Source organism: Pomacea canaliculata, linkage group LG8, assembly GCF_003073045.1.
Source record: "Pomacea canaliculata isolate SZHN2017 linkage group LG8, ASM307304v1, whole genome shotgun sequence".
Classification (NCBI taxonomy): domain Eukaryota; kingdom Metazoa; phylum Mollusca; class Gastropoda; order Architaenioglossa; family Ampullariidae; genus Pomacea; species Pomacea canaliculata.
This window is the reverse complement of record NC_037597.1, coordinates 10,748,014-10,773,068: the sequence shown is the minus strand read 5'-3', so window position 1 is coordinate 10,773,068 and position 25,055 is coordinate 10,748,014. Positions and strand designations below refer to the sequence as shown.

The 25,055-nt window shown below is 39.8% G+C and overlaps 1 protein-coding gene across 2 annotated transcripts; it reads left to right on the top strand.

Annotated features, from left to right (window-relative positions):
- Positions 1 to 3: 3 nt before the first annotated feature.
- On the top strand, positions 4 to 25,055 carry LOC112569868 (kelch domain-containing protein 2-like). Of its 2 annotated transcripts, XM_025247905.1 has the most exons (12): positions 4 to 160; positions 1,843 to 1,949; positions 4,083 to 4,212; positions 5,071 to 5,147; positions 10,303 to 10,524; positions 12,623 to 12,719; positions 15,679 to 15,756; positions 16,136 to 16,275; positions 17,254 to 17,366; positions 18,875 to 19,035; positions 22,495 to 22,547; positions 24,016 to 25,055. In XM_025247905.1, exons 2-12 carry the CDS (start codon positions 1,900 to 1,902, stop codon positions 24,203 to 24,205), a joined length of 1,311 nt encoding a protein of 436 aa, XP_025103690.1. In that variant the 5' UTR covers positions 4 to 160; positions 1,843 to 1,899; the 3' UTR covers positions 24,206 to 25,055. The 2 variants fall into 2 exon arrangements, with proteins under 2 accessions (XP_025103690.1, XP_025103691.1); XM_025247906.1 differs by lacking the exon at positions 4,083 to 4,212.

The window sequence follows — 25,055 nt, the reverse complement described above, 5'->3', positions numbered from 1 at the left end:
CACTGGTTTTAGATCAGTGGCAAAGATACTGATTTTTTTTTAAAGCTTTGTAGTAAGGCTAGTTGCCCATTTCCTAGTAATTGCGATCGCGAGTTAGGGCATTCAAAGCTGATTAAGATAGTTTCGAAAAACCCAACGAACTTTGGCTCACAAAAAGCAGGTAGGAAACGCAGTTAATGTTTATGTTGCTGCCTACACGAAGAAACGATGCATGTAATAACTTTAAGTCGTTTAGAGTATTGGGAATTTGGAATAAGAAGAAAGGCGCGGACTCTTGCATTTTAATCATCAGCAGATCAGTGAGACTAGTGGATCGCTGATAATGCGGGTTACATTTACCTTCCTGTAGTCACCTAGTTGCGATACTGATAAAATAGTTTACAGAGATTTTGCACCTTTATATCACATTTGAGGAAGTACATGACTACGCATGCTGAAATAGTACCAAATTTGAACAGCTTCAAGAATTCTGTAGATAACAATCCAAAATTTGTAACTATTTTACAGTTAGGATGTATGAATTTTCCATAACTCACTGTGTATGCTGTCAAACACTGCCTCTATGAACGTGTAATGCTGCTGCAGTCTGTGCTTTATTCTGTAAATTTCTGTTGAGTTGCTGAATGAACTGAATGAGCAAGTCACTACCTGTGTCTGCTCCCCTTTTGACTGACATTTTGAAGTATGTGTCCATTTGCCTTTAATAATAGTGTGGTCAGTGTCCGACTGTCCTGCCATCAGGGGACTTTCTTTTTCCTTTATGTATCTTGTTATGTTGAAAAATTGTTGCTTCTATAACAAGGTCATTTTCTTCACAAAAAATCATGCAACCTGCTGTCATTGTCTGTTTTATCCCATACACCTTTCTTTCCTATGATTATTTCTCTTCCTTCTTATTGCCTACTCTAGCATTAAAATCTTCCTGTACTATTATTACATCTTGGCTAAAGATGTTTTCCATTTCTACCTGTAACTTGTCCCTGTGTACTTGGGTTCTCTTGCTGGGGGTGAACATGGCTTATCTTGTCTTTGTTCTCTCCCCTTCAGTATGGCAGTGGTCCTGAAACAAATCAATCATTTATTCATGCCTATATAATCCCTACTCTGGGGTGTTTACATTGCAAAACTGATGAAATTGAGAATACATTTTTTTTATCAGATGTCTAATCCTTCTCAAGAAAAAAATATGGTGCTCTGTATGGATCTGTCTTAGGATTTTTATCTCTTTGCTGTCTAATTATCTTCCCCTTAATGTCCCAACCATGTCAAATGTTTGTAGATGACACAGTGCATGCTCATTACAAACTGGGTCATTTGCGTCCTTAATTTAAAATGGTAACAAAAGCATTTTCGTTTATAAAATGCTAACAGGTAAACTGGACTGTCATTTGTTTTCACGGTTAAAAAAAACCCTCTTTGTTCTAATAATTTAAGTAATTTTGATTATTTGCTGAGGCCTCTTAGCCACCATTGGTGTATAACTGAAATGAACCTGCATAAAAAAATTAATATCATAAAGATTTTTTGTAAATATTTTCCTCATTCCAGCAGCATTCTGTAAATGAGTTAATAACTACCATTTTTTAACATTCCCATTATCTTGTTATGATATACTTTTTTTTTATTATAGTAGCATATATTCTTGTTAGAGCAAGGGCCAGATGTTAAAAAGTTTAGCTATCCTACCACACTCTTAAAGAATTATCGTTCTGTCTTTCAAACACATACACATATGAATATATTTATATGGAATGGATTTGCAACATTTGTGTTCAAGTAAGCAGTATTATTATGCATGCATGATGCCTAATCAAAATCCAAATGTTCTCTTCTTGGGGTCAGCCTTTCAGCCAGAACGAGCTGGAGGTATGCTTTCTCGATGTCAGCATCGCAGTGGTCATGTTGCTGTGTGTATTGAAGAGGATCTTCTGGTCTGGGGTGGCTACCAGGTATGCAGATATATATGCCTGTATGATATTAAAATAGTGGATAAACTCTAACAGAACTTGCTAAAGTTACCACAAAGCCATTTTACCACAAACATGGAACATGAACAGATCGACTCCTGTTTTCTCTGTTTTGCCACCACCAGTTGGTGCAACTTACCTTGTAGTGGTGTGGTGGCTTGCACATCTTGTTGATCCACAGAGCTATTCTGGCGGGAGCCTTGTGCTCCTGGCAGGTCTAACCAAGCTGAACAGGGCTGGATAGGACACACACTGCGCAAACTAGCTGACACCATCACCAGAGCACTATATACCAGTGCAATCATGTTGGATAAGAGCTTACTTTCACAGTAGGCATAGGTCAAGGGTCCCTCTTTTCTCACCTGTGCTGTTCAACATCTTTTTGGAGAACATCACTCTTTATTGCTCTTTACTTGCTCTTTACTGCTGGAATGCAGCAAGTCTTTGCATTGTTCTTCATTTTACATCTTTGTGACTATTTTGTGATCTTGTTCAGTGCAACAAGTTGGCCTTTAGCTGAGATATTGCGCTATATAAATTCTCATTATTATTATCCACATCAGAATAGCAACAAGAGGTGCTATGGTTAGGCTGGACAGGCACCCCTGAATCTCATACAGAGAACATACAACAAATTACTTTTTGCATAAAGTGCAATTACCATGCTGATAGGACACCAGAAATCTTAATTTGGAAATGTCTAGTGGCACAAGCTAGTCTGGTTTGGCCCATGTGACCTGCCATGCTACCTTGAAGGCTGTCTTTCAAAATACTCTGGAGATAAGGTAGGAAATAAGTAGTTACCTTTGCTCTTAAGTCACAGAGAGTTGACTCCTTGACAGTGAGCTAACATGTGTCTGGTGTGGGAACAATGACCTGACAGGGCGAGGGGGGCAGGGGATGGGGGGATCGAGATTCGAGAATATTCCGAGGGTAGGGGAATAAGTAGCGTGGTGGACAGTGGCTTGGAAGCTGTTGAGATTTGAGAGAGAGAGAGAGGAGGCAGGCCATCAACCGAGGATTGAATAAAGAACAACGTCAGAAATCCATCTTGTGTTTTTCCTGTACAACGTAGCCCAACCCTACGTAGCCACCTTGACGTATTGGTTACACTGAGCAACAGCATTCAGGCAGCTATAAAGGCGACAGTAGTTGGGGCGCCTGGTAATATAATGGTTTAAACACTCACTTATCAACATTATGAGATTTCCAGGGCTAAGATCTCTTGGGACGCTTTGTGACACCTGTTCATAGGGGTGGCCAGTGAGGGTTTTTTAATAGGTTCTCCAATTTCTTCCCCTCCTTATCCCCATATTGCAAAATCACCTCACTTTTTCCTGCCAAACCAACCAAAATACAGCATTTTCTTTTTGATGGTTGCAGTGGTGATCAGCCATGTGCTTTGCTAGCCTGCTGTTGATCCATATGCTGTGTCAGTTGCCTGTTTACACTGTGGTGTTTTGTGTTTTGGTCCAACCTTTTTCTCAATGCTTTGCTTTGTGCCACATAGACTTTTGTTGAGAAATACCTGTCAGCTACTGCTGTTAGAAGGAAGAGGGGAAAAAGTGATCCTCTTTTCTTTGTCGCTTTGCCGACTCATCATTTGAAGGACAGGAAGCAGACTTTCTTGTCACTAGTGCTTTGTGGTACTCTGCATATTTTTTGTGTAACATAAGGACTTAAGACAAATATTCAAGCTGTGGGGCAGTCATTAGACTCTCAGTTAATGCAGTGCACATCTTGTACTTCTTACTGGCCATGTGCTGTTGGTACTTGGTAGGAACATGTTTGAAATGGAAAATCTCCCCTGGAGAAATCTAGATCTTGGGATAAGAGTTCACTTATCTCAGGTAAGGCAAGAATGTTTGTTTCTGTGTGCTTGTGCCTGTCCGCTTTTGTGTACTCACTCTGGCTGGGTGACTGAACTGACTCACCCCTTTCTCTTTAACCGGTCCTTTCACCTATAACTCTTTTTCTAACAAACCCTCTTCCTGTCATCTTACAATTTTATCTATCCTATCTTCTGTCTATACTGGTGTTTCTCCTGTCTTCCTTTTTCTTTTTTCCATCACACCTTCTTTTTCATTGACCTTTCTTCTTTATGGCCTTCTTTAGCGCCCCCTGTGTTTGCCATGCAAGTCGACCAATATCAGAGGATGATGGGATCCTGGAAGTCGAGGTCCTTGATGGGTGGTGGACTATCGAGCAACACACCTCTTTGGCCTGGACTTTTCCTAGACAGGAGGTTAGTGTGGCCCACACAAACCAATTGGCCAGTCATGCAGTGCTCTAGCTTTGCTAGAAAGCTACAATCAGGACCAATCTGGTTTTCCTTTCTGAAGGCCAAAGTATACTCATCCTGTGTCCCTGGTGTGACCCTTCTGGAAATACTCTGTGGTACCACTCGGTCCCATCCCCTTGTTGGACTCCTTTGTGGATGGGAATCAACAAATGAATCAATAACCTTTTCATTATGGCTAAAACCAAAAAAATAACCTTGGGAAATGCGTGCCTGAGGAGGAACTGGAACCTCTAAATACCATAAGCTGAAGCAGTGTGTCTTTTCTAATTTGGGGATGTAGATGATGCAGTGGCTAAAGTGCCTGTCATCAGGAGAAAATAAGGTGTCAGGTTAAGATCACAGCTCGACCTATCTCTCTTTGTATCTGATGCCTGTTCACAGTGATGACCATCATAGGTTTAGTCTTGGTTAGTGAGTTGCTGTTTCTTCTACCCTGTGTTTATGTGTGTGCATACATTCATGTATAAAAGTGTATATAATGCCTACCCCGAAGGAATGTTCTTATTAACAATATAAATAAACAATATTTATTTCCTGGTGTCAGGAGACTTGCACCAGCATTTACTTACACTAATCAGCTATTCAGGCAGAAATTATAGCTGACAATTCCAGCTTGTCTTTAAATTTTTTTGTGCAATCACATCAGTTTTATCTTTCAGCTTAATTGATACATGAATTGTGCATATGTGTCATGTAGAAACCTTTCCTAAAAACCTGGCACCCCAAAAAGCAAAACAGATGATGCAATGATGATGTTATATGTATTTGTGCCTGTGTGCATGTGGACACATCAATGAACAGCCTACAACTGCGTACCATCCTGATAGATACCTTGATACACATGAATTGTGGATTTTTGACTCTACTAAGGATGTTTGGTAAGCACCAATTTAGCCACTTTTTGATGGTAATTTTTGTATTGGCTGTTCTTTTTTTTTTTTTTTGTATATGCCATCATACCATCATGGTGGAAAATGTAAGCGATGTCCTTGAAATAATAATAATGGAAATGTATATAGTGCATATCCCTGCTTTACAGCTCAATGCACTTTACAGAAGAAATGCAAAAACACAAAGACACAAATTCACACAACAGACAGATTGAAACATTATTATTATTAAGGCCCTTCGCCCCTCCTGGGGCATAGGCCATCGACTACAGTCTTAACTGTTGTCGATGTTTTAGTAGCAAGGATTTGTTTCACGGGGTGGGGGTGCTGGCCCCACGCCCAACCCTCCTCCTTTTTCAGCCGGGCTTGGGACCGTCCTTGGCGGAGGGCAGCCAGCCCTGTAAACAGATGCCACATGCAGAGAAAGAACAGCATGCCCGAGATGAGAAATGAACTCAGGGCAGCCAACCTTCACTGTATTGGTGACAGGCGCTAACAGCGCTAACAGCGCTAACCGTTGCGCCACCGGGCCGCCTTAGATTGAAACATGTCCACAAGCAATTGTACAGATATAAACACAAGAACGCTAAACAGGATAATAAGAAAATATACACAGATGCATGCAACATAACATGTAAATATTATGTCTATAGAATGATGAATGGGATGATGAAATATATGAAGACAGTAGTCGGTCCCAGCTTGCTTAATCCGCTTGAAAAACTGTAAGCGAGGCTGCAAATCTTCCTATCCATATCACAACTGGTTGTAGTTTGTAGGACGGACCAAACAGACACAAGTCGTTACTGTTTTTCTTGCTTATAGTTTGCAGGATGCTTCTTGGAAAACCATCATATCCAATGAGCTCAAAAGCCAGGGAAGTGGTGCAAATCCACCTATATATTATTTAAAATATGATGCATTTTGCTATAAAATCTAACCCTAACATCCATTCTTTCAAATTGTGGGGAATGGATTGTGTGCATGGATGAGGAACTGAGGAGAGAGTGGAACAATATGTTTGATTATGCAAGATGTTTTGTTTATATTGGATTTTGAAGCTGGATTTGAAGGCTTTGAATGTAGACACAGAAACAGGGTGAATAACCACCACCGATTGGTGCAACTTACTTTGTAGTGGTGTAGTGGCTTGTGTGCCTTGTCGATCCACAGAGCTATGTGAAATGTGCTCCTGGCAGGTCTAACCAAGCCAAACAGGTCTGTCAGGGGAGAGGCCAGACTAAAATGTTGCTCCCTGGCCCTCCAGGTTGGGGGTTTTGCTTTGGGCTAACAACCCACTCATGTAAAATCACAGCTGTTACAAAAACCACAACAGTACTACAACAGGGGTCTTGTTGGGAAGATTCCTCTCTAGAAGAGCTTATGACGCATACTGGTGAAAGCCTTAGGGAAGCCAGCTCGCCGACTCTTCTTTTGATGACGAAGGCAAGAACCAGGAAAAGGACTTGGAACATCAGAACCCTCTAAGAAAGTGGCAAGTCAGCTTGTGCCAAGCAAAGTGAGAAAATACAACATCAAGGTTCTCGGGTTATGTAAAAACAGATGGAATGGAAGTGGCTAGACTAACATCTTGAAAAACCATTATTTGCTCTGGCCACAAATACCTGGACCAGAATCATACCCAGGGAGTAGCACTGCTGATGTCAATAGAGGCAACAAAGAAAGGCACTGATGGCCTGGGAACCAGTCTCACCACGGCTCATGTCAGCAAGATTCAATGCTAAAGGAAGGAAGAGCACCATCATCCAATGCTATGCCCCAACAAATGCAGCAGAGGAAGAGGAAAAAGAAGACTTGTACAGTTCCCTGCAGTCTCTGCTTGGCCACACACCGAGAAGAGATCTATAGATCATTATGGAAGACATAAATGCAGAAGTAGGAGATGATAACACTAATAGGGAACACATCATGGGAAGACATGGCGTCGGCACCTGCAACGAAAACGGCGAGCTCTTCACTGACTTCTGCACTTTCAATGACTATGTCATAGGTGGCACTGTGTTCCCACACAAGAATATACACAATACAACTTGGATGGTCAGACAGAAAACCAGATTGACCAAGTTGCTTGCAAGTGGAGAAGGAGTCTTCTAGATGTCTGAGTGAAGAGAGGTGCAGATGCTGTTTCAGACCACCAGCTCCTAGTGGCAGTCTTCAAAATTAAGCTAAAGTCCTTCATTGATCCAGCAGGCAGACCACTCCACAATACTCAATACCTCAAGAACAAAGAAACAAGGGAAATTTGTAACTGTGAAGTCAAGAATAAGTATGAGGCCCTTTCAGGAGTGACAGAAGAATCAATGGAAGAACACTGGTCAACACTCACATTTGGAAGAAAACTTGTACAGATGTTCTAGGGAAGAGGGAAAGGAATCACAAGGAATGGATGACCCCAGAGACCTGGGCAAAGATTGAATCAAGAAAAGGACTAAAACAGAAGTTCAGCTAGTGGAAAGACCAGCAAGAGGAGAAAGATCTCAGAGCTGAATATTGGGAAGCCAGCTGCCAAGTGAAGAGGTCTGTCAGAGAGGACAAGGGGCGCCTCACCCATAAACTGACAGAGGAAGCAATATGAAGCGACTATATGAAATAACACAAACTCTGTCAGGCAAGAACATTAACCCAAACAAGCCAATGAATCACAGTTCGCAAGACCATAAACAATACAGGATAGAGAGACCGCTGGATGGAACACTTTGAAGAGATCCTGAATCAACCACGTCCACCATCTTTACCTAACATACCACCAGCAACTGTTTGAGTGTGTTGGAAGTTTGTTGCTGTCACACCATAACTTACCACTTGGTTACATATAGAGACTTTGTTTGTTTGTGTTTTATGCCATGCCAGCAACTAGGGCTATATCACGGCAAAAGGTAGCTCTAACTTTAAAGGTTTAGGGATTAGTCTTCCCAAGTCATATAAATATGATATTTTGTAAAAAACCAACATAGTAAGTAAAAGATGTAAAGAGGTGAATAAAGCATAAAAAGGGTTGGTGAAACCCCAAAAAGGTTACCAGCACACTAAAAACAGAAGAAAAACTATCAGAACATAAAAATTGTTTATGTTTGATGGTAAATTCCTATCTTCTTTAATAAAGAAAAAGATTGCTGCTGATGGGATGGATCTAAATAAGGGAAATAGAGAATTCTCTGTAAAAAACTGATAACGGGTAGTCTGAAGCTTCGGACAGATAATCAGAAAGTGTAAAACATTAACATTTCCTCTACACCAGGGACAAACAGGTCGTGGTTCACCTCGCAAGAGGTGTCCTTGTGTGTCATAGGTGTGTCCTGTCCTTAATCTTATAAGGACCGCCTCCTCCTGCCTCGAAAGGTGGCAAGAAGGTAGGTGGTCGGAAAGGCAGGGAAGGGTGGCATATAACATGTTTTGGCCCATAGTTTCCCAGTGGCGTTGCCATAAGGACTGAATGTAAGCTGAGAATAAATGTTTGCAGTCTGCATATAGAGACAAAGGAGACTTTGTGTATTATGGTCTTCTGTATTGTTGTCAAGTTTATTAACAAATGGATAAACTAGAGTTTTGTCAAAGGTAATTACCAAGGGCACAGACACAAGAAACAAGATTTACTTTCACATAAATAAATAATGGTTATCACACACGCACCCTTGTGTACATCTTGAGTACACGAAGGGGAAAACTGGTATCTCTCGCTACATATATACATATTTTTTTTCTTATCCTGTTGATCAAGAAGGAAATTTAACTCGAAATTGTGTTTCTTCCTTGCTATCCTTTAGTTCCTCATTTTCTGATGCTCAAAACCGAAACTTGTGTTTGAAGTCATGGTTTGTGGAATAAAAAAAGCTGACAGGTTACTCTCTTGCTAGAGAGGTTTTACTGTATATGAAGGAATCCATCATATCCCAACCCAACAGGCAAACTCATGCCCTTTACAAATAATGAAAAAACAGAAACTGCAATCATGACTGCATATTGCTCTTATTCACATCACTGATCCAATTATAGAACAGATCACAGTTTCTGCTACTTTTAGGGTAGTTTGTATTCCTCTTTGAAAAACCATAATAGGTTCACAAATGAAGTGAAAACACTTATCTTCAACAAAATCTGTATATGGTATGTAATTTGAGATTATCCAACATGGATGATATAACAGTGGAACTAATGGTTTTGCGTAAGTTCACTATGAAAACATGAGTACTAAGTAACTTCACAAGTATATAGGCAGAGGCGGCGTTAGGAACCATTAAGAACATGCGGGGCCTGGGGCCGACCATCTGCGCTGGGCCGGGTAATGGAGTACGTGTATCAATATCCCTATTGATATGATGCCGGAAGCACTGATTTATATACAGTTAGAGAGGCTGGATCAAGTTCGCGAAATAACGCACGAATTTAGTGTTTTAATTGTTTGTAACCTTTCCCACCGTTTGTGACAGTAGCGGTTTTTTCTTAAAGCGAAATAATATGGTGACGACAACTTAATAAACTGCTTGTTGTTATTGTCGGGTTTAAAGTTAAGACATGGATTCAATAATTTGCTTAATTAAAACTTAGAAGTGTTTTCTGAACGTCAATTTTTTGGTCACAACTTGTTTAACACAGCTAGTAATATGTCATAAACATGACCTCGGGGCTGAAGCGCGGGGCCCCTTCGAGAGCGGGGCCTGGGGCGGCCGCCCCATTTGCCACCCCCTAACGCCGCCGCTGTATATAGGTGGTCTGATGGTGCAAACGATACCAATACAGTGAAGGTTGATTGTCCTGGGCAAAGCTCTCATCTCGGGCACACTGTTCTTTCTTTGCATGTAGCATCTGTTTACAGGGCTGGCTGCCTTGCCGTGATATAGCCTTAGTTGCTGGCTCGGCGTAAAACACCAATTCCCCTCCCCCCACCTCAAAAGAGTATAGGATTCTTGGATAGCTGGAGAAGAAGCAACTGTTGCTTTGTGTCTCTGGACATTCCTACTTCTAGTTTCAGCATGCGGAATTATTGCTTTTTTTTTTAGGACTTATATATGTAATATTTGTATGAAAAATGTACTAGCTTGTCACACACATATGTATTGTATGTAAGGTGCACCCATATATATATATACAAAGATGTTTTGACTTAAGTTAAATCTTTTCTAAGGAAATGCAGAAGATGTGAAGGAACATGTCCACCAGGTACGTCGGGTGCCTGTGGAATTCTTCTCAAGCCATACTGGTACATTATTGGTGGACATACAGACTTTGGAAATGTCAGTGATGTCTACCGTTTGCACCTTCATACCTTCACATGGGAACAAGTTGACATGGATGGGCCTGGGATGAGTCCTAGGGATAAGTTTACAGCCTGGGTCTACAAAGAGCAGTAAGGAATTTTTAATATTATATATAATTAATATAAGTAATTTTGTTTGTTTTTTTTTTTTTGTTAAATATTCATCAAGTCTGTGTTGGGTCTTTTCTGTCCAATCCCTAAGAACAGGAATAGACATCCCTTAGGGCAGCATACTCTCTACTACTTCATCATTAGAATAGATCAATTAATAAAGTCTTTCAGTCCTGGTTGGGAAGTCTTTTTATGTGTAAAAGATTTTTGCTTTCTGCATCCCTACCATGCCTTAATTGCAGTCTTCAGCTGTGCATTAACAGTGTGCAAAAGGGGTGACAGAAAACAGCCTCAAATTCTCTCCAATGAAATTAGTATGGATCCATTGTTGTAAACTGTGAGGCATGTTTTCAGACTGTCTGTCTCTGTAAATGGCTCAGTGGCTTTATAGCAGGCTGGAGCACAGTTAAACAGCTCTTCAACAGTTGCGTCGTGGGAAAGAAACACAGCGCAGAAGAGATCTTTACCATAGCTTCGTTGACTTTAAATAGGGATTTGGCAGAGTTTGACATGAAGATTTGTGATATGTGATGCAGAAATTCAACATTGAAGAAGGCCTAGTTCAATCCATCAAAGTGCTACACAAAAACTGAAGGGGCGCAGTGCTGCTGAACAACCAGGTGGGAGACTTCTTTCAGACAACAGTGGATTTACCTGGGATTCCCCTTGTCACCTGTTCAGTGTCTTCCTGGAGAACACCATGCAAGAGATGACCACTACACCTCCATTTCCATCAGTGGTAGACCCCTATGCAGATGACATTGACATAATAACAGGTAGCAACAGCAAGTTGCAGGACTCCACAAACAGGCTTCTGGGCAGTGCAATTGCATACCAAATAAAGATCAGCAGTGACAAGAGCAAAGTCATTGTCAATACCACTGGAAATGACAAAGCAGAGCTCTGCATGAATGGTGTACAGCTGATGGAGGTAAACAGCTTTAAAATACCTGGAAGATATGCTTTCCAGAGATGGCAGCTACTTGTTAGATATTGGCATCCACAACAGCGACAGCAACAATGGCCAGGCTGGACAGGATTTGGGGAAGTGGCAGCATAAGATTTACTACCTAGTTCAGACTGCAGAAGTCACTCATAGCCCCCATCCTGCTGTATAGTTGTGAGAGTTGGACTCTGCTTACTAATATGTACACACAAGCATTCAAAACCAAGTGCCTGGTAAAATTGTTCCAAGTCTACAAGAAAAACAAGACCAGCAATTTTTTTTATGGAGCACAATTGTGACCCTTGTGGGACACCAGGAAACATTTTTTACAAAAGTGAAAGAGCAAGTTAGACTGTTTTAGCTATGACACCTGTCACAACACTGTTCTCAAGGGCACCATGAAAAGAGGATGCAACTAAGGTAGACATAGAAAGCACTGGAAGGCAAATGTGAAGGAGTGGACTGGTGGTTCCATGCAGGAGCTGCTTCATGCCACACAAAACTGCTCTTAAATGGCATAGCTTGTTAGCTGCTGTATCTAGTCATCTCCCCTGATGACTGGCATTAGCACCCCAGCTCAACTGTCACTCCAGCTTATCTGGTGATGACAATTAACATTGTGGATACTGTTGGCCACAATGGGCTCAATACAAATTCTTGAATTTTCCCTGGGGATCAATCTAGTTATATACTGTATTGTCATAAGCTTTATTACTTTACTATATGCATGAGACTCTTTCCCCTAGCCCCGCCACCAGGCTGCCTCTTTTGATGGTTTTAGGCAGCAGCCTAAACCTCATCTCTTTGAAAGACTTTAGGATTTCAAAGCAACACATAGCTCTTGAAATGTTTGATGGGATCACTGTGATGTACATTTCCTAATGCACTCTATTATTATCAATATTAATTACTATTATCAATGTTAAGAAAACTGCTAATCTTTTTAAAAATAAAATAGGGCCATTGGGGAAAGAGATGTAAAGGTGCTTTTTCACTCTTGGTCTTTATAACTAAGTGGATGTTAGTGGTTAAACATCTTTCGTTTCCATTGTTAATAGCACGTTAAAGGTATGAAGAGGTGTGTGTGTGTACATATGTTTTCATATGCATATGTTTTATGATATTCCACAGAATATATTGCTTCGGAGGATTTGGAAGAAATGCTGCCAGAGACGAAAATCTTTTTTCTGACCATGGTACTTTTGTGGAAGATATAAATGAAAGTACTGTAAGTGTCAGAATCAGAGGGAAATGTAAATATTTTATATATTAGCTAGTTAAGCATGTAGTTTATAAAGTTATTAAGACATTTCAAGATAATGAATATTTGTTATAGCTTTGAGATATACTTTGTAATTGTTTGTCATTGTGCAGCAAGCACAAAATTGAGAACTGCCTCTGGAAATGTAGACTTTAGTGACAATAAGAATGACAGTAATAAGAAAGTTACTTTATATGCTAAACCAGGGATGGGAACCTTTTTTCCTCCAAGGGCCATTTTTATACCATCATTTGCAGGCCATACAAAATTATTTACTTAAAAAAGAGCCCACTCTTTGATCAACCTGTAGTTTCGCCATAATATGTTAACCTTTTGATAAATTTTGCCCTGCCGGGCACTGCTGTCCTCTGAGTTGTCACAGTCTGCCTTTTCATAATATAGGTCTATCTATCTATTCCTCTTCGTGCATCAGGTTGCACATAAGGCCTCAACCAGAGTCCGCCACCGATGTCGATCGGCTGAAACCCGCTCTAGGTGACCCCATGTCCAGCCCTTTCCCTTCATCTCCCTTTACACTGTTCTTCTCCAAGTTTCCTTTGGGCGGCCTCGTTTTCTTCGGCCGTCTGGAGTCCATCGTAGGGCGACTCTGGAGAGGTCTGCTGTCTGCTGGCGGAGCACATGTCCAATCCATCGCCAACGCCTTCGTTGAACCTGCGTGGTGATGAACTCGGTTTCAGTTCTTCGGTGGAGTTCTTCGTTGGTGATGGTGTTTGGCCAAAAGATGTTAAGTATGCGCCTGAGGCATCTGTTTTGGAAGATGTCAAGCTTGTTGCTGATGGTTTTGGTCATCTTCCATGATTCTGATCCGTAAAGGAGGGTGCTGATCACATTTGACTTGAAGATTCTCAGCTTGATCTTCTGGCTGATGTTTTTTGCCTTCCATGTTCTCCTGAGTGAGGCGAAGGCGTGGCTGGCTTTCGCCAGTCGGGCTCGAATCTCCACCTCCGCATCCCCGGTGTTTGACATTTTGGACCCAAGATAGGAGAAACTGTCAACTTCCTCAATCTGTGGCTGTGGCTGTGCAGTAAAAATACATTAATAATAATGGCACGCTACACACACAAACACGCTTGCACATACACAAAAAAACTCATAAACTCAAACAAATCTTTACCAACCAAAGCTTTTTTTCTATGCTCATCCTTTGGAAATCCATGAAAGGATGATGTTGGACACTTGTAGGCCTGAATTGAACACGCCTGCCCCCTTGGGCCCAGTCTCTCTTTGGCTGGGTGACTAAGCTGGCCCACCCCTTTCTCTTATGCTATTCCTTTTTCTCTCTCACTGGCCCATTCACCTATATTCTTTTTCTAACACACACTCTCTCTGTCATCCTACAGTTTTATCTTTCCTATTGTTTGTCTAAACTAATGTTTCTCCTGTGTTCTTTTTCCATCACAACTTCTTATTTATTGCTCTTTTCTTTGTGGCCTTCTTTAGGCCCCCTGCATTTGCAGAAGGGGATGGGATCCTGGGGGTTGAGGTCCCTGATGGGTTGTGGCTTATACCAACACATCTCTTTTGTCTATCCTTTTCCCTAGATGGGTGGTTAGTACACCCCACACCAATCAATTGGCTGGTCATGCATTACTCTAGCTTTGGTAGAAGGCTGTGGCTGGGGTCAATCTGGTTTTCTTTTCTGAAGGCCTGAGTACATTCTTTTTGTATCCCTGGTGCAACCCTGCTGCCGTAAGTGGTACTGCTCAGTCACATCCCCCCCTTATTGGACTCCGTTGTGGGTGGGGAGGAGAAAAAACAAAACAAATTGCTTTCGTTATGGCTAAAGAAAGTCACACTTTGGCAAAAGTGAGGATGAGTCTTCAGACAGCAAAGAAGAGGTGCGAGAGAGTATGAGAATGAATGTTGAGGGGGCCTGGCCCCATTTTCTTGTTGAGGGCACAGAGACAGACCAGCTGCTTTCGTTCCTCTCCCCATTTGCGATTGCCATGGGGTTCCAACATATACCATCAACAGGTTCTGCTGGCATCAGGTACTTGCACACTGGACAATTGCTCATCCAGTGTGCCAACCAGAAAGCCTCAGGGGCTGCATTCATGGGATGGTAAGCAGTTTGTTGATTGTCTGGATTAAGGTGACTGCACACAGATGCCTCAACTCTTCCAAGGGGGTCATCCATTGCCCTGACCTGTTTGGGATGTCAGAGATCGACATCATGTCAAAACTTGCAGGGGAGTTTCTGCTTTGCAGAGAGTCATCTTGAAGAAAGATGGGAAATCTATTCTAACCAATGCTCTATTTTTTAACCTTTTGCTTGCCCAGAATACCTGACTTCATTGAGGTTGGATATTTGCAGGTTAAAGTTTCTCTGTTCATTCCTTGACGGGACAGACAGGTATAATTAGACAGGTGCCCATGGTCCATATGCTTTTTTATTGCAGTGATTCAGGGGACTGTCAGTGACAAGCAGGTTGGGAGTGTACGTGTTGCAAAAGTGTTGAGGCACTGTGAAGAGACTATGGCTTGACCAAATATCACAGACTAATTTTTAAGTTTATAATTTTTTTTAACCTGTGAATGACGTTATGAATATGAAAATTGCCTCAACATAAATAGGTTCCCCTCCCCTGCTCTTTGAGGTACAACTCATGCATGAGAGATAAGCAAAATTACACAGCTGTAATATATAATGAGTTTTTGTTTTCTTAAAAAAAAGCCACTATAATCTCTGAATTTACAGTGGACAGTTTTTCAGTCAAGATCCAAGGAACATAGTTGTGCATAGAGAGATGAAAGAACATCTTCTTCTTAAGCATGACATGGATTTGTATACAACTTGTACAATTCACATGATTTCAAAAAAAGCAGTGCTAAACTAATGCTCAGAAGCATTTTTGCATGATACTTTTTTAAAAATTCAGATTTGGTTTGCTCTTTGCAAATATAGGTTTTTAATCGTTGTTGGAATAATCAGCTGCTTGTCTTGGACGTCCAGGCGAGGCGGTGGATGAATCCTTTATGTAAGGTAAATAAGTTAAAATCATAATGTTTTCCATACATTTTTATTTTGTGCAAGTATGGTGACTAAAAATATGTTTTTTCTTAACAGTGGGTGTTCTTGACGACTTAAGCCAGATGTATGCATATAAAGATATGAGATACCTTGCCATATATGCTGTGTTATAAAGCCACATGGATAGCTTGAAAGGAATAGGCTTATCGAAATGATATTTGCTGGACCTGTCTTTCATGTGTTCTGAGCCACATTTCTCCTTGCATGTTGCCTGCATTTGTAGGTTAAGATATTCTTTGTTGATGTATAGTTTTAGCTGGTGGACTACCTTTACAGTCTTGAATGTTTTACAGAACTACAAGAATAGCACATCATCATTGATTATTGACAGGGCCCTGTACCTGTGCCTCGAGCAGCACACTCAGCTGTATTGGTGCACAACACAGTCTATATCTTTGGGGGGCGACACCTGAACCAGCGCATGAATGATCTCCATAGGCTTGACCTTGATACGTTGACATGGAGTGGCCAGTGGGTGTCTTGTTTTCTCTTTTTTACAATACAATACAACTTTATTGACCCCCAGGGGCAATTCAAGATAGTGCTCGCACTAGCAATAATATATACATATACATGATGTAAAAGAGATAATATAAATGTACATGTTGAAATAGTGTCTCTCTCACACACATTCTCTCTCCCGCAAGCATACATTCCTAACAACAGCAGATACAGTGGGTGACTCCAGGCCACCTCAGGCTAGTACAAGATCATGGCTAGTAGAGTTTATCAAGTGAATAGCACGTGGAATGAATGAGTTTTCTCATGAGAGATTAGTTATGCATTCATTTTTCCAGCAGCATGTTTTACTTGATACAGATGGTATTGCACTGGCTAGAATGAGACAACAGTCACAGTTGGGTTAAGGCTTGTTGCTGAAAATTTATGGTTAAAGGGAAGATGATGCTATTGGACCATATTAAATCATTGACTAGTTACTAGTTACTCCCCCACTCCCTCACCATCAAGTTAGAGAATAAATGTTTACCTTTGCGTCCCAAGTGCTGAGAGAAAGGCAAGCATTAACAAAATGCACTTTATTTTTTTGAGTTTTGCATAAAATTGTAATATAGGGTAAATGGGCAGCCACAATTATAAGCAGTCTAATTTGAAATGTAATTAATTGTTTTAACATGTGACTTCTGCAAAGAGTTTCATAATAGAGCACAAACTGTTTATTTGTAAATTAAATAGGACCTCAATTTACGAATAAAAAAGTGCTTTAGAGAGTGGCACTTAAGGGGGAAAAAAAAGCAAAGAACAAAGCCTCACATTTTTTTACACCTTGTGGTATGGAAGACATTTAAAGCTCACAAAAGTAATTTTCAAAGCATTAATAGAGCTGATTATGAAAAGGTACATAGGCAAGACCAGAACAGGTGAGAGAGGCATGCCAATATTTAAGGTATGAAAAGGCTCACAATGTAAAACGTTTTATATCCCTTATAGGCTTACAACAGGAGGCTCTCAGCCAATTGGACGCTCTTGGCACACGATGGCCTTTGTCTGTAACAACAGTCTTCTACTATATGGAGGTTTTTCACAGGATGAGAGAGCATTAGGTAAGAAAGTTGAATCTTCTATTTTATTTTGTGAAACTTAATTTTGGGTAATATTTTTTCTGCATTTGAATTCTGCTTTTGCATTATTTGCAGTTGCTTTTAAATAACATAAACATTGTGGATTTCAGGCGATTTTCTGTAATACAGTTTTAAGAAAGAAAATACAGCCAGAAGTAGATAAAAAAGAGAAGCTGAGAGGATCAATTGTCAAACAATATTAGAACTACAGAAAAGTTAGCCACCAGTTGATTCGACCTTGCATGAATCAATTTGACCATGACCTCAGTTGTTTCAACCACCAAGTAGAGACGTTACTGTTCTATGACACATTCATTACTCACCAATTCAATAGAAGCAACTTGGTCTGTGCGCCTCTTCTTCTAGGGTGTTGTGTGAACTCATCTTTAAAAGAACATGTTTTTGTCTGTATATTTGGACCTAACTTAGTGTCATGTAAATTTAAGTGATATGTGGAAATCTAGTAGCCAGAGAGCACCCAAAGCAAGCACATTTACATTTGATGAAGCTGCCGGAATGGATCCTGCCACCAGAAGACAGATGGGGACACTTGCTAGAGTGGCCCCATTAAAATAGATATATCCCTGCTGGCCATATTGACCTACTGTTAGAGAAATAGTCTGTTCCACCACAACCCATAAGTCACTTTCAGACTTTACCATGGAACAACATACTGGTACTCAAAAGGAAAATCCATTTTTAAAAAAGTATAAAGCATTAAAAAATTGTGAAGCTATTAGAATACTTAAAAAACTTTGATTTATATTGACTTAAATCTACTATATCTCTCTTTCTCTCTCACACACACAAAACACACAAAGCAAGATCTACACACATCAACCGAGGACAAGAGAGTACATCAAAATTCACTTATTATATGGCCAAGTTATCGCATAGATCAGTGGTTCTCAAAGTATTTCGGACCGCGGACCACTTTACTTAAGTAAAAGATATGGCGGACCACCAAGGCCTAAAAATCAGTCTGTACTATGAATTTCAAATTTAAATTGCCGCATTTGTTTCGTTACAATTCAAAACTAAATGTCCTTTTGTGACAGTAGTATAGCAATAAGTTGACATAAAACTATATACCTCGTTCTTTGTAATTAAAATGTTAATGCGAGGAATGCATCACTTTAAACATCACTTTGCTGACCATCAGCCGCGGACCACCTGACTTATACCGGCGGACCACTAGTGGTCCGTGGACCACACTTTGAGAACCACTGGCATAGATGATGATTTGATCAAAGCAGCTATAGGCTGTTGTTGAATTGATTCATCCCATGATTGAATCAACTGATGGTCGAAGAGACAAATCAACTGGCCTCCGAAAATTTGTTTTGCAAAAACTACTGAATGTTATCTGAAATCTTTAATCCGCTAAGTGATGAATAAACACATTAAATGGATTTATTTGCACAATCAAAATTATGTGCATAACTTTGTAAACACTAAAAAGTGTCTGGAAAATGCTTTTTGCTTTTCAGATGATGTCTGGCTGCTCTCATTAGTCACTTTACAGTGGACTCTCGTGAGTCCGACTAATGGCTACCCACTTCTCTGGCACACAGCCAGCACTACACAGTCAGGGAGTGTTCTTGTCTTTGGGGGATGTTCCAACAACATCCTCAACATTGAGTATGAATTGGTGTGTGCTATTGTGTGTAATATTTTTTCTGACGATACACAAATCCACAGAAATAGTCCTGGTGGTTTTCTTATGAAATGCCGCTGCATGTATGTTTACAACTTAATTCATTCACTACAAATAAAATGACTTGCATTCTAACAAGTATACAGCTGAGTAAATAAAATTCCCACAAAAGACAGTGAATGGCTTAACAATGAATAAACTCCATTGAGTTAACCGAGGTTGACATGATCATTACGACCAGCAGAGTTGGCCAAGGGTTGTTGGGGAGGGAGGGAATTGGTGTTTTATGCTGAGCAGCAACTAAAAATGTATATCAGGAAAACAGCAGGTTTGGTATGGCAGGTGCCACATGCAGAGAATGCTGATGGCATTAGGTATTTGACCCTGTTGTAGTCACTAGTGAGTGAGAGGACAGTGATTTCTGGCCTTGGCGTAAAGGCATGGGAGACAAGGAAATAAGGTTTGTGAGAGGATTAATCAGAGAGCAGATGGATTTACGATTGGTCGACTGTGAAAGCTAGTAGTATCTTGTGATGATATTGAATATGCTAAAGTTAAAATGTTCCAGAATAAATGCGTGTGCAAGGCTAACTTCAGCAAGTCTGAAGTTACAACATTGTTTGAGGAGATTTCCCTCAACCACTACGTATATTTGGTAGTCACAGTGACAAAAAAAAAAAAAGAAATAAAAAAAGAGAAAAAAAATAGAGATGCAAAAGGTTAATGCCTGTGATGTGACACAGAACTGCCCGGGAATGCAAGGATAAATGAAGAGCCATAAAAGGTAAGTATTTACAAATATAGCCTGTGTTCAGTCGAGGTTTGAGTTAAATTGAGTACATAAGAAATAACACAGATATGCATTGTTGCTATTATTTGAGACAAAACAATGCATTGATTGAAAGCAAGTCAGGGGTGTGGTGGCATTTGCAGCAACATTGTAATTGCAATTGTGCTAATTTAAAAAAGTACTTAGTTACAAGACAAGCAGTATGTCATAAAAGAATGCATAGTTTGATCAAAGTAATTCTACCATCTAAAGCCATACTCTTGACACACACACCCTGACCTTTCATTTACTATTTAGCTGCTTAAATATTGAAAGTAAAAATGATTTTAGATATCTGTTGCTTCTGCATTTTGGCATAGCATAAAGTTTTCCTGAATTCTTACAAGAAGTTCTTTTGCAAGGACATGTTCAGGTAATGACAAAATTCTTCTCGTTGACCCCAATGATCTTATAACATGAACTGCCCGATTCACTCCTTACACCTTCATCCATCCACTTAATTGTCTTAGCACATATTTGTCAGTGTGTCATTAGTTTATTGTCATTTTTATATATTTGTACTGAGTTTTTCTCTGATAATGAGAGGAAGTAAAATTGATAGCTGTCATTCTTAATCTCTAAAAGGTGCTGCCTTGAACGAGCAGTGAGATTAGACAATTGTTTGGGGATCACCATATGCCCCATACGATGACTTGGTAATGGGGATTAATAAGACTGTTTTGATAATATCTTTTTTTTTTAATCAGTACTTTTCCATTTGCTGTTCACTTTTGTATTTATATCAGTGTGCAGTATAATTTTATTAATAATCATTTTAAAATAAACATAAAACTACACACTTTTTAAGATACAGACAAAACTTCATCAGAATACCTTACAGGCGGTCCTCAGGTTACGTCAGCCCCGAGTCACGATGTTTCTTTGCTTTTGAATCTGTAATTTTCTAATGAACCAGAGCCTGAGTAACTCTCGGAATCAGAGGGCACATCAAGTTTCAGATGTCTGGCATGGTTGTGCAACACATGCTGTTGTGACCTTACGAGCTTTCCTGAGAATTTCACCCAGAATTATGCCATTCTGGCATTATTTTTGAATGCCTCAAACAGGTTGCTCTCATGCAGGATGCAGGCACACTTCCTGGCCATTCAGCAGTGCAGTTAATAAATATAAGATGTGTATCGCAGATCATCTGCAATCAGGAGTAAGCATAAGATGACCGTTTCTGCTGTAATTTGATGTTACAGGCTGTGAGCAGTTATAGTTTAGATCCTTTCTTTTTAAGTAACATTTGTAGGGACACTGCACTGAAAATGCATTTTTTGCCAAAGTAGTAAAAATTTTATATAATGTACTTTCTTGTTTGTAGGATTAAAGTTCCAACAATTATTATTTAAAATTTCTAAAACTGTAAGTGCTTAATTGTTCGTAGTATGGATAGCTAAAAGTGCTGCATAATTTTAACCATCTTGCTCTATGACTTACAGAGGCAGTGTGGTGGCACAACTGTTAGCGCCTGTCACCAATACAGTGAAGGTTGGGTGTCATGGATTCAGCTCTCGTCTCAGGCAGGCTGTTCTTTCTGCATGTGGCATCTCTTTACAGGGCTGGCTGCCTTGCCCTGATATAGCCTTAATTGCTGGCTCAATGTAAAACACCAATCCCACTCCCCACCAATGATTCACTGATGCATGAACTTGACTCATGATGGAAATCTGAGAGGGCTTGGTGAAAAATATATTTTGTTAAAAACTGGTCCAGCAGCCACGCCACAATCATGTTACCACCACAAAACAATATTTTTCTATTACACTTAAGTTTATGTTAGAGAATGTAAATACACTTTGCATGCACATGCCACACACAAAGTAGGAAGGGTGGTGGTTGTGGGAAATAGGGATGGACACATACAGCAAAAGTTATTTGTACTTGAAACATTTATGGCATGGTAATCCTTCTCGCAAGAAATTCATGCTCTTGCTCAGGTGGAGCCTGAATTCAAATCAAGGTGCTATTGATAAATCAGTTACATTTGGAAATCCACAGGTCTGGTGTATCTGCCTTTTTGTCTCAGCATGACCTTGAAAGGTATCATGATCAGAACCTTGGCCTGAGATAGCCATTTTCTTCACAGTGTTCACGCAAAGGGGTCAGCATGCCATTCCCACCCTGTGACAGATCAATTTCATCAAAACATTTCTTCTAACATATATTAGAGCACACTGTTAAATTCAAGACATATATGAATGGTTGTCTCATAGCAGATTATGGTGCTTTATACATGTACTGTTCTAGCATGTAAGTGAATTAATCTCAGCGGATCACATCAGTAAATTCAAGACAGGGGCAAATTCTTGTCTTGAGGCAGATTACATTGTTACATTCTAGACAGATACTGTCATATGTTAACACATGATTGTCTCAAGGTACTCATCTTGCCATATACTGTATCAAGTAGTGATTTGACCTTGTCTGCACATGTGTATCTCTTGACAGCCGGCACATACACACTGAGTGGGTCGAATGGCTGTCTTGGGTGACAGTTCAGATTGTGACACCCTGGCAATGAGTGTTTGGCATGAAGAATTCACCTTCTTTTACTGTGGGTCAGGGGGTATGTTTTGGGGAGTAATTTTTAATGCTCACTTAATTTATTTCATTTTCAGAAATTCTCTGATCAAGTGATCAAGTTTCAGATGGAACCCAAAGGACTTATGAGGTAGAGTTTCTTTGTTTCTGGTGATCACTTTCACAGGGCTCCTAATGCATGAGTGTGTGTGAGAAAGAGTGTGAGTGAACTTAACCTTGTGGTATGGCACTTTTTTTAATGCAAGCATACTTACATAATTGCTGATTATTATCTATTTTCTTATATAGGGGAGAAACCCACCTTATTTTCCCAGATATTATTCTCTCTGAGGTTAACATTTCTTTCTTCCACACCATCTAAAATCTCAGTGTTATCATAAATGCATTATTATCTCTTGAATCTCTTATCTCATGGGCGGTTCATTGATGTAACAGTTAGCCCCTGTCACCAGTACAATGAGGGTTAGGTATCGTGGCTTCAGCCCTCGTCTTGGCATGCTGTTCTCTCTCAGCATGTGACATCTGGCTACAGAGCTGGCTGCCTTGTCTTAGTTGATTGCTTGGCCTATACCACCATTTCCACCTCCCTCTTGAATCTCACATCTTAAGTTCATTTTCCTTGGTCTTCACAGAATCAATCACATCTGACCGTTTCTGTCAGCTCATGCTTGCTTTTGTGTTGTCCTAGCTAAGTTTCTGCAACTTTTTTTGGTCTGTCTTCTGGCCAATTTAAAGGGCTCAGAATAATGCTGCTCGTATTGCCTTCTATAGGCAAAAGGCAGACCATTCTACACCTCTTCTCCATGCTAGGCCAAGCTTGCATTGAATACAAGATTAATGGCCTTACCCCAGCATATCAGAGTTACTGATGTCTTACCACTCATTGGCCTCTTCTCAATAACATGCATCTGACAGGATAGATTTGATAGATGCTTCATCTTCTTCTCAAGTTCAATCCCTTCGGCAGCGACTGTGAGCTGCATTGAGTAAACTGAAGTAATGATCACCCTTTTGCAGTTTCATATGATAACTTTTCTTCATATTCTCAAGATTACTCAATATCGTCCCAGTATTCTCCTGATGTCACTAACATAATTCTCTGGAGTCGTTACCCTTAAATCTACAATTATCGTCCTTTACTGTGGAACACAGCAAGTCTTTGCATTGTTCTTCCTTTTACATCTTTGTTACTATTTTGTGATTTTGTTCTGCATCTTGATTTTGTGATTTTGTTCCTGTCCCTCGTATGCTGTCCATGTTTCGTTCTTGTTCTTATAAGTGCTAAGAGCATACTCCTTAGGATTGTGAGTATGCACTTCACAAATTTTGCATTTATTATTAAGTCCCACTGTTTGAAATTCTCTCCCAATTACTCTTCAACCATGTCTACATTCAAAGCCTTCAAATCCAGCCACAAAACCCATGTTTTTAAGAAATATCTTACATAATCAAATGTACTGTACCTCTAAGCTGAGTTGGTTTTGGAAATGATTGAAGTGAAATGCTCTCAAGAATTATTGCAGTTGCATTGTTACCAACTGTAAAATTGAGTAAAAGTTGCTTTGAAGTCTCTTTAGAGCTTACATCATGGGTTTCAGCTTGTGCATGGAAGTGCTGGTCAGACACCACAGAGAGACCAACAAAGAATGGTCCTGTTTACCCAAGCAAATTCAAAGATGGCTGACAGAAAAACACAGACTTTATGAACAATGGGAAAAACTCGATGATGAGCTGAAGAAAAAGATAGGTCTCGTTGCTGTCAGTGGATTTCGTGTACTTGAAAATTAGACGTGGAAGCTTTAAAAAAAATTCTCCTCTAGCATTAAAGCCTATGATACTATGTGAAAAAAAATTCTCCTCTAGCATTAAAGCCTATTATACTATGTGATATGAAGTGCAGTAAATGATGAAATAGAAAACGATGTAAGCTTGTTTACTGTTAAAGAGTCTTTCAATCTGCTGCTGTATGGTAATTATGGTGCCTTATGGTAACAGGTGCTAAAAACTATGAGAAGATTTTAATAGTTATTTACTTTCCACTTATTTATTATTTATTTTGTCTCAAGTGTGCATGAAGTTGAGGCAGTGCTTTTTGGTTACATTTGTACTCCTATTCGATCATGAATGGGCACTCTGTTGTCATTGTTATTAATTTTAGGCTGTTTTAGCTGAGATCTTTTCTATATAAGGCATAAGCATTCATTTATTACTGTGACTATAGGAAGCATTGATAACAAAATTTCTCCAGGGAAAAAGATTTATGAAGAGAGCATACTGTCATTTGAACTGCAGTTATTTCATAGGCTCAAGCTATTTTCTTTATTTGCTGTTGTGGGTTCTATTTACTGATCTTTTTGTGAAAAGTAAAGACCTTGAATAAATAAAAATTATTTTGTCACTGAAGTTGTTCCTCATTAAATAGTAACAAATAAGAGTGATGGGAGGGCCATTGGTAATGGAAAATTGATATGCTTAAGGGAGGGAGGGATGGCTGGTTGGTAGATTGTGTTTTACGCTGTGCTTGAGAACATTATGTAGATACAAGGCGAACTTTCATGATGTCACTACATTCTGTTCACATGTCTAGAGAGGTTTTTAAATTTATTATTTTAAAAATTAAAAATGTTATTACAAAGAA